Genomic DNA, 13,445 nt, shown 5'->3' with positions numbered 1-13,445 from the left:
CACAGTGGACAGGGCACACCGGGCGCCTCGGCCACGTCCAGACCCCGGCCTGACACCGAGGGCCATCTTCATCCGCCTACTCCGCTGGCCCGACCGTCAACTCATCCTCCAGGCTGCTAGGGTACGCGCTTTTTCGTCCGGCAGGACCTCTCCGCGTTGGTGCAACAGAAACGCGCAACATACAACAGCATCATCGAAAAGGTTAAAGTCAATGGATATCGCTTTGGCGTACTGTACCCAGCGAGACTCGTCATAACCATTGATGGACAGCGGCGGAACAAGAGCTCAAAGTGAAACTGCCGAATATCTTTTGAGTTGGACTGGTCAATAGTACTGTGAGTAACTAAAATAAAAAAATAAAAAACGGAATTCTCTCTTCTTTAGCACTCTTTCTAACTATAAATCCACTTCTGTTTTAATTTCCTCTCTTGCCCTCTTTTCACCACACCGCGGACACTGTGTGCACTGTAAAAAAAAACACAGGTGGTGTTGTGTTATGTTGTTTTGTTGAAATGTTAATAAATGGGAGCTTCCTCAAACAGCCATCTCTTTCCCGACAATCCCCTCTGTGCACGAACCCTTACATATGGTAATTAAACATTAAAACACAATAAAAAAAATAAAAAAAAAACATTAAAACACCTGCGGCTTATAGTCCGGTGCGGCTTATATATGTAACAAACAGGCAATTTTGCTGCTGCGGCTTATACTCCGGTGCGCCTTATAGTCCGGAATTTACGGTAATTGACTGAATCATGTAAACCCGGGTTTCTCCTATTGTCGGATTATTAACACATTGAGTGCCAAGGACGTCTGTGGACGTCCTAAAAAAAAGTAACGAGGAGTGCCAAGGACGTCTGTGGACGTCCTAAAATCATAATTCATATTATTCCATAATTCTGCTGTTTAAGGTCGTACCCAGCCAGTGAGCATGAATCCCTTCAAGGGATCACACGGCGCCACCTTAAACATCTACACGGGAGCTGCGGCACCCACCTCAGATCCTTTACTTTGTGCAGGAGAAAGCGTCAAAGCGGAGAAAGCCGTGATCAGAGAGACACCGATGCATGCTGCAGCCAGAGCCACACAGATTGCTCCGTCTGCAGCCGACAGTTGGCTACGATCCGCGCCCACAACTGAGCTCCTCCGCCTCTGTCTATCCGTCTGCACATAGTCTCTCCACACGACCACCCGCCAGAAAGGCAGCACCCGAAGCCGAACGGCCAAACCCCCTCCCGCAGTCCCGTTTGCCATTTCCTTGTTGCGCTGAGATCCGCCCGGGGCAAAAATGGAGGCAGCGAAAACAGACTGTGTGCGTGTGGGGAGGAGCCCGCAGCTCAGGGGGGGAGAGGGGGGGGGGGGGGGGGAGAGGGGGGTGTGGCACGCAGGCCGCACAGAATCACACCATGTCACCACATCAGAAAACATTAGCCAGAGTCAGTGAATGTGCTCGAAATTAGAGTGCAAAAAGTATTCATAAAAGTGACTTTATCTTGAAAAGTAAAAAAAGACAGCAGAAAACCCTTGAAAGTGCTCTTCTTTCAGAGGCTGTCATTTCATAATGGAACTGTCTAGAAACAAAATTTCTTCTTTGAAAGAAGCAGGAGTGTCCAATGTTTCATTAGAGTACAGCCCTGTTCATATAGCCCTAATAGAAAAAATTCTATAGCTGTTTTCAACTGAATGGAAGTGAATCTGGCACAGGCTCCAGACAATTTTACTGAAGCGCTGTGGCACTCAATGTGTTAAAGTGCATGTAAACGCAGAAATCAGATTATTGCCATAAACTGATTATTCCCAGTTATCAGTTTATTGTGTGCATGTAAACGCACTCAGTGATGTCACTCGAGCATTTGTGCGATGCAGAGTGTCAGTGGAGCGGACCTTATTATAGTAGTAATATATAAGAGAAGACAAGAATAAGAAGGCACTAAGATGACTTGCATTTGTGTTTATGTGCATGTGTGTTCAGCCTACATCTAACATCTGTGTTCAGCCTACATCTAACATGTGTGTTCAGCCTACATCTAACACATAAAAAAGCAAACCTGCTTAGCATGTCTCTCTGTTTCATTTTCCTCGGACACCGTCACCGCCTGACAGCATTCATATTTGGCATGGGTACCTGCAGAGGTCCCAAGCCGTTGGTGACAGGGCCAGATTTTGTAATTACGTCATTATGGCCGATTAAGTGGCCAAAAACAGCCAATTAGTCATAGCACTACCCACAGCATCCAGCAGGTGGCACACGCACACGCACGCACGCGCACACGCACACACGCACGCACACACACACACACACACACACACACACACACACACAGAGTGATCGCATGCTCCGGTATCAGCATTAGTTTGTGTATTTGAGTTAGTGCATGGTGACTCTGTCTCACCTTAAACGACTCCATGTCTGAAAGTAGACAAGCGCTCTGCATGCGGGCGCGGAGGTGGGCGCCCTCGGCCGACGTGCCCAGCTTGGCTAGCACCTCTGACTGCTCCTCCAGGAGATCCTCGGTCATGGGAGCAGGCTCCTGGAAGAGCCAACACACACAGAGGTGCAATCAGTATGGAAATGAGACATTGGCTATTTACTGGCATTCAAAGGTTTCAGTTTATTTCAACATACTCTGTTCTGTACTCTGTGCTGCAGGATTTTTAATTTGTTGTATTGCAATGGCATGTATGAATCGTCACATTATAATGAGTGGCCAACATGTTTCTGAGTATCTTCTTTCCTGTTTGTGTTTTCAAACATGTGGCTTCTACACCTATGCGTAGGTTCCTGGTTCCTAGGGTCAGGCACGTGCACACATAGACATGAAAGGGGGCTTGAGCCCCTGCCTTTTTTTCAGTCTGTAAAAAGTGCCTTTTTTTTTTTTTTTTTTTTCCTTATAATACATTTTTAATTTTCATTCCAACAACACATGAACAAAACAAACAGCTCAGACACATTAAAAAATAAAATAAAAAGTGCCCTTTCCTGACCATGAATGCATTTCTAATGGTGCTTTGTATGGAAATTGCCCTTTCCATGCCGTCACTGAAGGCAGCATTCAAAGAGAAATGCCTTTTCCGAGCTCTCTTGGCCTTGAATGCACCATTTGTAATAGGCCTCTGCATGGAGCAGTGTTTTTCTAAACTGCCCCTGAAGGCACCAACCCAAAAATGAACCCAAAAATGAATGAATAAATAAATACATAAATAAATAAACCACCCAATAAATAAATAACCAAAATATAGGGAACAAATGCAGAATTGTTGCTCTTGAAAATATTTTTTACTTTACACTATTGGAAAGGGATGTTGTGTTGTTGAATCCGCAAAAAATAAAAAAAATTCTAATACACCTTATCTAAATCTTCTGTCTTGCTTTTTAGAATTATGGTTAAAATGCATGGTATATTACAAGCCTCACTCAGTATCGTTCAATGTTTCTGCCTGTGTTGCTATCTGTTGTAGTACAACAACCTAAAGGGAGAAAAGGAGCAAATACATATTGATGCTTAAATGATTTCACAACAGTATTGCAACAGCATGCAACTTTTATATACTAATATTATTCAGTTATGGAGTTATTTTTCCATGACAAGTCTCATCCTAAAATGAGATATTCCTCTAAATCTGGTTAAAATCGGAATATTTAAAATGAGTTATACCCCTAAATTGGCCTTCAAATTGCCTCAAATTTCCACCGCCGCCCTCCGGACGGCGGCTGTAGTGCCCTTTTATGAATTTGAGCCCCTGCCCCTCTAATGTTCTGTGCACGTCCCTGCCTAGGGTAATTGTTTTTTTCCAACCTCGGCTGTATTTTCCTAGGTTTTGCCATCGTGACAATTGATTGTGTTCAATAATTCATCAATTACTTCAATGTAGTGCTTGATGTAGCTTCAAATATCCAGGAGTACCGCTGCTGCACACACCCACAGGGAAAAACACTCTCCAAGAGCGATTAAAACTCTTTTCAACACAATAACATTTGCACTGCAGTTAAACATGTCTGTATATAGAAGAAATCCTGACATTTCAGGTATAATAGATGCTTTTTGAGGTTGGTCAGACACTTCCTATTTACTTTACTGGCTACCAGTTTTCTGCTGCATTCACTTTTATCACAAGTAGTAGTTGCTTCAGCTCGGAAGTGTTGATGTATGTTGGAACACCCACATCTAAAATAATTTGTATTTGATCAACCATAAACAAAATCAAATCAATCAAAGGCAGATATATCTTCATTGTCTTGGGTATAGTTTATTGTATTAGGGAATACAACTGATCATTTTGATATGTATTTAATACCTTGGACTGCTGACTTTGGTGGATGCCTGCTATGTTACCGCTTGTGTTGACACTTACTAAATTCATGATGCCAGGTGGGAGATAATGGTGCCCCCCAATGATTACTACAAGGAGAACATCATGAATGTCTTTCAGAGTCAGCAGTCAGTCAGTTGTACTTACAGAATATCCAATATGCATTGAAAATGCATATTGAACGCATATTGAAAAGGTGCAAAAACATTTGAATTAATTTGAAAAAATTGTGAGTCATGTCACATTCAAATTTATTGATTCTAAATACTAAATAGCAGGCTGTATAGTTGTTTTTTGATAAATGTATAGATAAGTCCTTGAAGATCAGATATTGATGCAGAAAATAAAATCTGTTCAGCGTTTCAAGAGCCATACATTTTGATACGCAAATGATTCCACATTTCGCTAATGTAATGAGAATTTGCAGAAGCAATTCTGAAAAAATTAACACATTAACACATTTTTTAATTCATTTGCATTGAAATTTGTCAAGTATTGAGCTACAACTTTAAATGTTTGTACATTACAATAAAAAACTAGAACGACCGCAACGCGGACTTATGCCTCCGCCATTAGTTGATTATTGAGTCCAAGTGGATGTTGGAGCCAAATTGGAAGAAATTGCATCAAGGCGTTTCTTTGCAGAATTGGATATTTGAGCCAAATGTGAAGAAATTTAGTCAAGGTGTTACTGAGATATGGCGTTACCGAGCTTGAAAATGGCATTTGTTAGGTCACTGTGACCTTGACCTTTGACCTTTGATAACCAAAATGGAATCAGTTCATCCTTGAGCCTAAGTGAATGTTTAAGGCGAATCTGATGAAATTCCGTCCAGGCGTTCCTCAGATATCGCGTTAACAAGCTTGAAAATGGCGTTTGAGAGGTCACAGTGACCTTGACCTTTGACCTTTGACCACCAAAATCTAATCAGATCATCCTTGAGCCTAATTGAATGTTTAAGGTGAATGTGATGAAATTCCGTCCAGGCGTTCCTCAGATATCGCGTTAACAAGCTTGAAAATGGCGTTGGAGAGGTCACAGTGACCTTGATCTTTGACCTTTGACCACCAAAATCTACCGTAAATTCCGGACTATAAGACGCACCGGTGTATAAGCCGCGGGACCAAAATTGACTATTTTTTTCTTCTATAAGCCGCACCGGACTATAAGCCGCGGGTGTTTTGATGTTTAATTACCATGTGAAAGGGTTCGTGCACAGAGAGGAATGTCGGGAAAGAGATCGCTGTTTGGGGAAGCTCCCATTTATTAACATTTCAACAAAACAAAACAAAAGTCAGGTCACTAATCCCCAGACAAAATCACACAACAATAGGCTACCGTATATGTGCAGCAAACCTGTAACCAGAGAAGTCAAGTCACTAATCCTCGTCTTCCTCTTCTTCCTGCGTACTGAAACCACCAAAGTCCTCATCTTCAGTGTCGGAAACGAACAGGTTCAGGGTGGCTTCGTCAACCACTCTCCTCTCTCCTTCATTGTCACTCAAAACCAACGAACTCCTCTTCATCAGTGTCGGCATCGAACAGCCTCTGAAGCCTCTGACGGCCCTCAGCGCCAGCTGTGGCGGCGTCATCCTTTTCATCCCGCAGCAGTCCAGCGTTTTGGAATCCGTTGGTGATTGTGGATGTTTTCACACTCCTATAATATTCCGTGATCTTCCTTTGTGTGAATTCGCCGAAGTTTGTGATTTTCTCCTGGTAGTCGGGAGGGAGTTGTTCAGTAGTTCTCCCCCGGACGGACAGTCCCTTTCGTCTCATGAATCGGTAGCACCAAGATGGCCCACCTCTGAAATGTTCAATTTTCATCTCGGTGGCGATTGTTTTGGCCTTCAGTCGGATCTGCACCGTGGAAACGTCTCGGCCGTCTCCTCTCTGGGTCAACACCCAGTCCTCAAGGGAATCTTCAAGTTCCGGCCATCTGCTTTTGTGGCCTCTGAAGGACTTTTTTGTCTTATTACACTGAGACAGTTCCTGCTGCTGCTGCTTCCAACGTCTCACCATTGACTCATCGATGCCCAGGATACGCGCTGCTGCTCTGTTTGTTTCTTTTAGTGCGAGTTCGACTGCTTTCAGCTTGAAAGCTGCGTCGTGTGACTTTCTGCGTACCTTCCCCATGGTAAGTGAGAGAGAGACTGCTTGTCTTGTTGTGATTCCGGGCTGATGAACTTTGCTTACCGTAATTACCATATGTAAGGGTTCACGCACAGAGGGGATTGTTGGCTGTTTGAGGAAGCTCCCATTTACCGTATTACCGTAACATTTCAACAAAACAACATAACACAACACCTTTGTTTATTTCGACAGTGCACACAGTGTCCGCGGTGTGGTGAAAAGAGGGCAAGAGAGGAAATTAAAACAGAAGTGGATTTATAGTTAGAAAGAGTGCTAAAAAAGAGAGATTTTTTTTTTTTTTTTTTTTTTTTCTGAAAAAATCCATAGATAAGACGCACCGTTATATAAGCCGCAGGGGCCAAAAAACGGGAAAAAAGCCGCGGCTTATAGTCCGGAATTTACGGTAATCAGATCATCCTTGAGCCTAAGTGAATGTTTAAGGCGAATCTGATGAAATTCCGTCCAGGCGTTCCTCAGATATCGCGTTAACAAGCTTGAAAATGGTGTTCGAGAGGTCACAGTGACCTTGACCTTTCACCTTTGACCACCAAAATCTAATCAGATCATCCTTGAGCCTAAGTGAATGTTTAAGGCGAATCTGATGAAATTCCGTCCAGGCGTTCCTCAGATATCGCGTTAACAAGCTTGAAAATGGCGTTCGAGAGGTCACAGTGACCTTGACCTTTGACCTTTGACCACCAAAATGTAATCAGATCATCCTTGAGCCTAAGTGAATGTTTAAGGCGAATCTGATGAAATTCCGTCCAGGCGTTCCTCAGATATCGCGTTAACAAGCTTGAAAATGGCGTTCGAGAGGTCACAGTGACCTTGACCTTTGACCTTTGACCACCAAAATCTAATCAGATCATCGTTGAGCCTAAGTGAATGTTTAAGGCGAATCTGAAGAAATTCCGTCAAGGCGTTCCTCAGATATCGCGTTAACAAGCTTGAAAATGGCGTTCGAGAGGTCACAGTGACCTTGACCTTTGACCTTTGACCACCAAAATCTAATCAGATCATCCTTGAGCCTAAGTGAATGTTTAAGGCGAATCTGATGAAATTCCGTCAAGGCGTTCCTCAGATATCGCGTTAACAAACATCCGTACGGACGTACGTACGGACGGCCGGCCGTACGGACGGACAACCCGGATCCATAATGCCTTCGGCCTGGCTTCGCCGGCGGAGGCATAAAAACAGTGCTGAGGGCCTGCAGATTATTTGGAAGGTGGTATGGTGTCACTCGGTGGTACAACGTCCACTAGGTAGAGATGTACAAAAGATTCTTCTTACCTACATACATCCTTAGAAAACTGTACAGTACATATGGCTGATTTTTTTATTGATTGATTTTGACCTTAAAATGGTTGTTACAGCACCCCCATCAGGAAGATTGGCCCCATATTACAGTATGCCTCGTTTTGCACCAAACTACTGTGCAAACCTTTGTGCATTTAGCAGTAGTAGTAGTATGTTAGCCTTAGGCTGTCTGGATAAGCAAAGGGTAAACATCATCCAACTGAAAGACCTTATGATGAGAGGTGAGGAGAAATTGAGCTAGGCTGAGAAGACCCAGACTCTGTGACCCCTGTCGCTCACTCAGCACTGCCCTGGCCACGATCTGACAGAACCTAGATGTCATTAATGCACTGTTAACCATGGGACCAGCTGCACCACCAGGAAAACCAATCAGTGCGTGTCAATCAACTGTTGGCCTCCACGGTAAGGCAGCAACCATAACAACCAGAGCAGCAGGCTTCAGACAACAGTCTCTGAGTAGTCTCAACCTCAAATGTTAGGTTGGAAGGTGTTGTGCTGCGTTCACATTCTGGCCTGAAGAAAAAAGCCATACCAGTGAGTCAACCTGGTGGGATGGCTCTAACATCAACAGAAACAGCTGTTTTTTAACTGGGATAAAGCACATACATAGCCATCCATGGTGTAATGATATGAATGTTGTTTTCGGAAGCTGACCTGGGGCGTGTATTATGAATGGGAATAAACAGATCCAGGATCTGTTCCCTTGATCTGGATTGACTTAACCAGACAATCGCAATCGAGCTAAACAATACCACGAAGGTTATCAGCTGGTTCTTTCAATTTAGGATTTCCCTATCCAGCTCTCAGCTCGTGCACATGAAAGAGGCGTGGTTTGTAACAACTAGCCTTAAACTAGACTTAAATGTCTAGCACCTTAAGTTAAGATTTTCCTTAGAGTCCGATTTAAGGTGTCAATAAAATAAAATCGGTTGCACAAAACACCTTTAAATCTTAAAGGAATACGGTAAGTCTGGAGCAGCTCGGATCCAATGATGCCTTTTATTTAAGGTGCAAAATAATCAGACAACGTTTCGACGTGCATACGTCTTCATCAGGTCTAACAGAATAACAGGCAAGGAGAGCATTTAACAGGTAGGAAAAAGGGGCAGAGCTTGCAATTAGCCAATGGCTTCGTCCTGCCTATTATTCAAATAGCCTCAAACAGAGCCTTTGCAATCAGTAATTATACAGTGAGCATAGTGAGGAGGCAAAAATAAAAGCCTGGAGTAAGATTAAAATGTACAGTGCATTATAGGAGGGGAGGGGAAATAGGCTATAAAAACAAGGTACAGCAGTTTATTAGTACAGAGCCCAAACAGGCCTAATATAAGATTAAAATGTACAGTGCATTATAGGTGGGGGGAAGGGGGTAAGAGGAGGGGGGGGGAGGCTATAAAAACAGAATACAACAATATCAAAACCCAGGTAAAGGCCTAATAGAGGATGTACAGTGCATTATAGGTGGGGGGAAGGGGGTAAGAGGAGGGGGGGGCGGGGCTATAAAAACAGAATACAACAATATCAAAACCCAGGTAAAGGCCTAATAGAGGATGTACAGTGCATTATAGGGGGGAGGGGAGGAAGGGGATTAGGCTATAAAAACAAAGTACAACAATAAAGGAGTAAAAACAAGACCAAGAAATGAAAGGCAGCCGATAACTTAAAGGAGACCGTCTAAAGGAAGGGGGAGAGGGAGAGTTCTTCATTGAGGCCTGCAGGCTCCAGTGTCTCCAGTGTGTGAATCCAAAAAGCTTCTCTGCATAAGAGTTTTTTAAAAATGTTACCACCCCTAGGAGACACTAGTCGTGTTTCCATTACCATCAGAAATGCGCAAAATCTAAATATCGCAATAGAAAGTGGGTAATGGAAACACGTAAATTTCGAAAAACCTCCCAAATATCGCAAAAAGTTTTTGCGCTCTCATGAGGTGGTTTTTCAGACGTGTCGATATAGCAGTTTATCGCAAAAGTGTAATGGAAACACACTTTTCCGCATTTGCACGTCATGTGACCCATTCTCCTTTGGAAAAGGAGCGGAAAATGAAAGGAAAATGAGGGAGAAAGGGTTCGATAAGCCGTGGCAAAACCTCCGCAGCAACCTAGCAGAAAGACGAGTGTTGTGCAAAAGCGGAGCTGGGGAAAAAAGATCATGTTTAATGACAGAAATCGGTCCATGGTGACAGGCTGCCTGTCTGTGTGCGCGCAGTTGTAGGCTACCTTTTTTCCTCTGCCTCTCGCGCTCACTGCATTCACCGCAGCCAGCAACATGTTCTTGATAATCAGGCTCGTTTATATGCGTTGTAACTTCATGTGGTGATTTGCATTGACCGTTGGTTGGATTTGAGCATGCAGGGGACGGGATTTGGGGCAGATCCCCGTGCGTAATCACTGTGGCAGCTGCTGCAACGGGGAATTGCGTTCAGGTGTGTGCGCCGTCACTCAAACTCAACTTCAATGGAAACGCCTACAAGTCGCAATTGTACATTGTCGAAGTTGTAGAAATTATTTTGCGAAAAACTGTAATGGAAACACAGCTATTGACACTTTTTCAATTCCACAGAACCTGAGGGTTGCTGGGGAACCATGGTTGGCTTGACTGTAATGTCTGGCCATAGCGTTGTCCATGTTTTTAGTGCGTATTGCAGTTTTGTGTTCTGAGATTCTGATTTTAAGAGGTCTCTTTGTTTGGCCTATATACGCCAAAGAGCATGGACAAATAAGTACCGTAGATAGATAACATGGGTGCTGTTGCAGTTTATGAATGAGCGTATGCCAAATTTTTTACCATTGTGGGGGTGGGTGAAAGTTTTAGAATTTGCAGAGTTGGAGCACTGGGCACAGTTGCCACATCTGAAGAAGCCCTGGGGAGGTTTGGAGGGGAGCCAGGTGGAGGGGGAAGGAGGGGTCATGCCGAGTGGACAAGACGGTGTCTTAGGCTGCGGGAACGTCTAAAAGCAAATACCTTTAAATCTTCTACTTGAGGTTAAAGTCGAGCTGAACCCATTCGTCATGTGCGTCTGAGTCCGTTTCAGACTGAAAACATAATTTGTCTGACAAAACAAACATGATGACAAGTTGAGAGGCGGGTCATAGTATCATGTCGATGATTTTATTTGACAATTCTGGGGACTGGATTGGGCTTTGGCCAATCCTGGCGTGTTCCGCCTCCAAATCGAGTGGGATTCAGCGTCGGGAAGAGCCTGACACGAGGTTAGTGGCTGAGTGGAGCTCAGCGAGCCGCAGGCAGCCAGCTGCCTTCGTGTTGCCGAGCGGAGAGTGCAGCACGTCGGCCTGGAATCTCCGAGGGGCAACCCCTGACGACCAGGCTCTCTGTGAGGCGGAGAGGCGCGCACCAATATCGCCATTGCATTAAATAATATTGCTGGAATGCGACTTTTAACGAGCCAGTTACATTTCTTTGCATTCTTAGACATTACCGCTTGATTTAGTTTGCATAATTGCTCAAGTTAGTAGTTAGTTTATGGGCTAGAAATTCTGCCAGATGACAGGCACTAGGCGCCATTTTCCCCTTCATTTGGAAGAGAAAATTATCCTGAAATGAAGATTTGATTGACAGCTGCCATGTAGTGATATGATTGGTTGAAATGGGGTAGAAATTTGATAGTACTAGGTGACATCAGCAAACTGTAAATTACTGTTACTCAATGAAATCTTGAAAAATGAACTTTGGATGTGAAAAAGTGTGAAAAACGAAATAAATTAGATTTTTGTGATTTTTTTGGCATACATTATTAAATAGGTGCACTGCATACCCAGGTATTTGAACTAAAAGAAAAGAAAAGTCATTTTTGGGTTCAGCTCGACTTTAAACATTTGAAAGAAAACGTAAGCACAAGATTTAAGGGTGTTTTGTGCAACCGATTTTACACCTTAACTCGGACTCTAAGGAAAATCTTAACGCAAAGTGTAACTAACCCCCAAAACACTTTTTTTCAGCTTTTAACAAATATATATGGCTTTTGGGGTGGTATGTAAAGGATTCTGGTCAAAATCTAAAAATTTTAGACCAAACTGTTACAATTGTATAAACTCTATCATTTTCAGCAGCATAAGTGCCCTCTATGGGTTCACAGTCACACCTGCTTTTTTGGGGGGGCCTCAAATGAATGGCCGATTTGGTACAACGTTACGTCACGGTGGTATTTGCGCGTGGTTTACTTCAATGTGAATCAAATGTATATTTTATCAGCTTTATTTTATCCATTAAATGAAGCATGAGCCGTTCCTGGGTGCTGGGATAACGCAAGGCATTACTACTCGGCTACTGTGTGGCTAATGTTAGCGGCTATTTAGTTATGTTTCATGGTAGTAAAACGCCACTGAATGACCAAATTGATATAACTTTTAACCATTTCGAGCAACACTGTTTCCATACGGACCACCAGCGTTGGTTAGTTGTTTATAACGTGACTATATCTATAACGTACTCCGGTTTCTGGTTTATAATTCGGGTCTGTCCCACTATACATACTGAGTATAGTGGGACAAGAGGAGACGCTCTTCTGCATCTTTCCTTGTTTTTTCAAATGACCCAGAATGCCATTTTGACAGAAATCTGGGGGGTTAGTTCCCCTTTAAGGTGCTTTGTGCAACCGGCCCCAGACCAGACCTTTTGTACCACAGCCATTAAAGCTGTGTTCCAGTGCTCCACTCAGACTAACAATGGTCTTACTAGGCCCCCACATGAGGCGATCAGAACCTGCTTTTGAACAAGCAATTTCATATCTGCCAAGTACCAAGACCACAATGCACTTAGAACACTGGACACCATTGGACAGTGGGGTTGCGTTTGCGTCATGTAGTCCCTTTAATGCACCTTGCCTTGAGTACAATATAGAATGTAGGCACATTTTCACCACACTCAGGGGTGGGGAGGAATGGGGAAAATAGAGGTGGGGAAAGTCCCCCGCCTCAACACCTTCTGAGCGACTACTAATGGAACATCACCTGAAACAGAGGTGCCATTAGACAGGCTCTTGAGAGTGTGGAGAGTATAAATAGGGCAGAGCCATGTGGGCGTAACAACACTTTTATCTATGCAGACTAATTAAACCTGGAGAAGGTGAGAGCGCTGAGTGAGCCATCCGCCTCATTATAAATGAAGTAGCGTTGCCATGAATCTCAAACAGCGCTCTGCATCTCTGGCTGCGCTCTATTCTACCTACCCATTGCTGGAGTGGAGGAAAAAGAATTGTAGAGAGATGAGTGAAAGGGGGCTACACACCGGTGAAAGGGGGCTACACACCGGTGAAAGGGGGCTACACACCGGTAACCTGACGCTGCCAGATCGATGAGTTTGCTTCACATATCTGTTTCACAAACGACATCCATCTGGGTTCGGCCAAGCTACGTTGCTGAAGAGGGCGGTCACTTTTTTCAAGCTACTAGGCAGGTGATTGGATGGACCGTCTGTCTGCCACCGTCTGGGCTTGCCAACGGCAACCAATCAGATCGACTTCCCTTCATGACGTAGCAGCGCCTTGTAAACACGAACGGCTAGGACTACAATTGCTAAATAGTTAGCATGGAGGTCGCAGATTTTTTGCTGTTTTTGTAAGGTGAATATTGGGTGCAACCATTGACTATTCAATTTGCCAAAAGAAAGAATAATTACTGCAGATGTCTGACTGAGGATGAAGTGCAGGTAGGCCATTTTGCACGTTAAA

At 43.8% G+C, this 13,445-nt stretch overlaps 1 protein-coding gene across 1 annotated transcript in view; it reads right to left on the bottom strand.

Moving 5' to 3' along the window:
• Positions 1 to 13,445, bottom strand: part of rab3gap1 (RAB3 GTPase activating protein subunit 1) — a gene marked incomplete at its 5' end in the record, with an annotated part of 96,535 nt that overhangs the window by 36,120 nt on the left and 46,970 nt on the right. Inside the window, one exon of the mRNA XM_083638167.1 lies at positions 2,394 to 2,531. Within this exon, the coding sequence (XP_083494293.1) occupies positions 2,394 to 2,531 (138 nt within the window). The remainder of the gene's footprint in view (positions 1 to 2,393; positions 2,532 to 13,445) is intronic.

Source organism: Poromitra crassiceps (assembly GCF_964638095.1).
Source record: "Poromitra crassiceps genome assembly, chromosome: 6".
Classification (NCBI taxonomy): domain Eukaryota; kingdom Metazoa; phylum Chordata; class Actinopteri; order Beryciformes; family Melamphaidae; genus Poromitra; species Poromitra crassiceps.
Note: the sequence above shows the minus strand (reverse complement) of the source record. Positions and strands in the feature narration are given on the sequence as shown.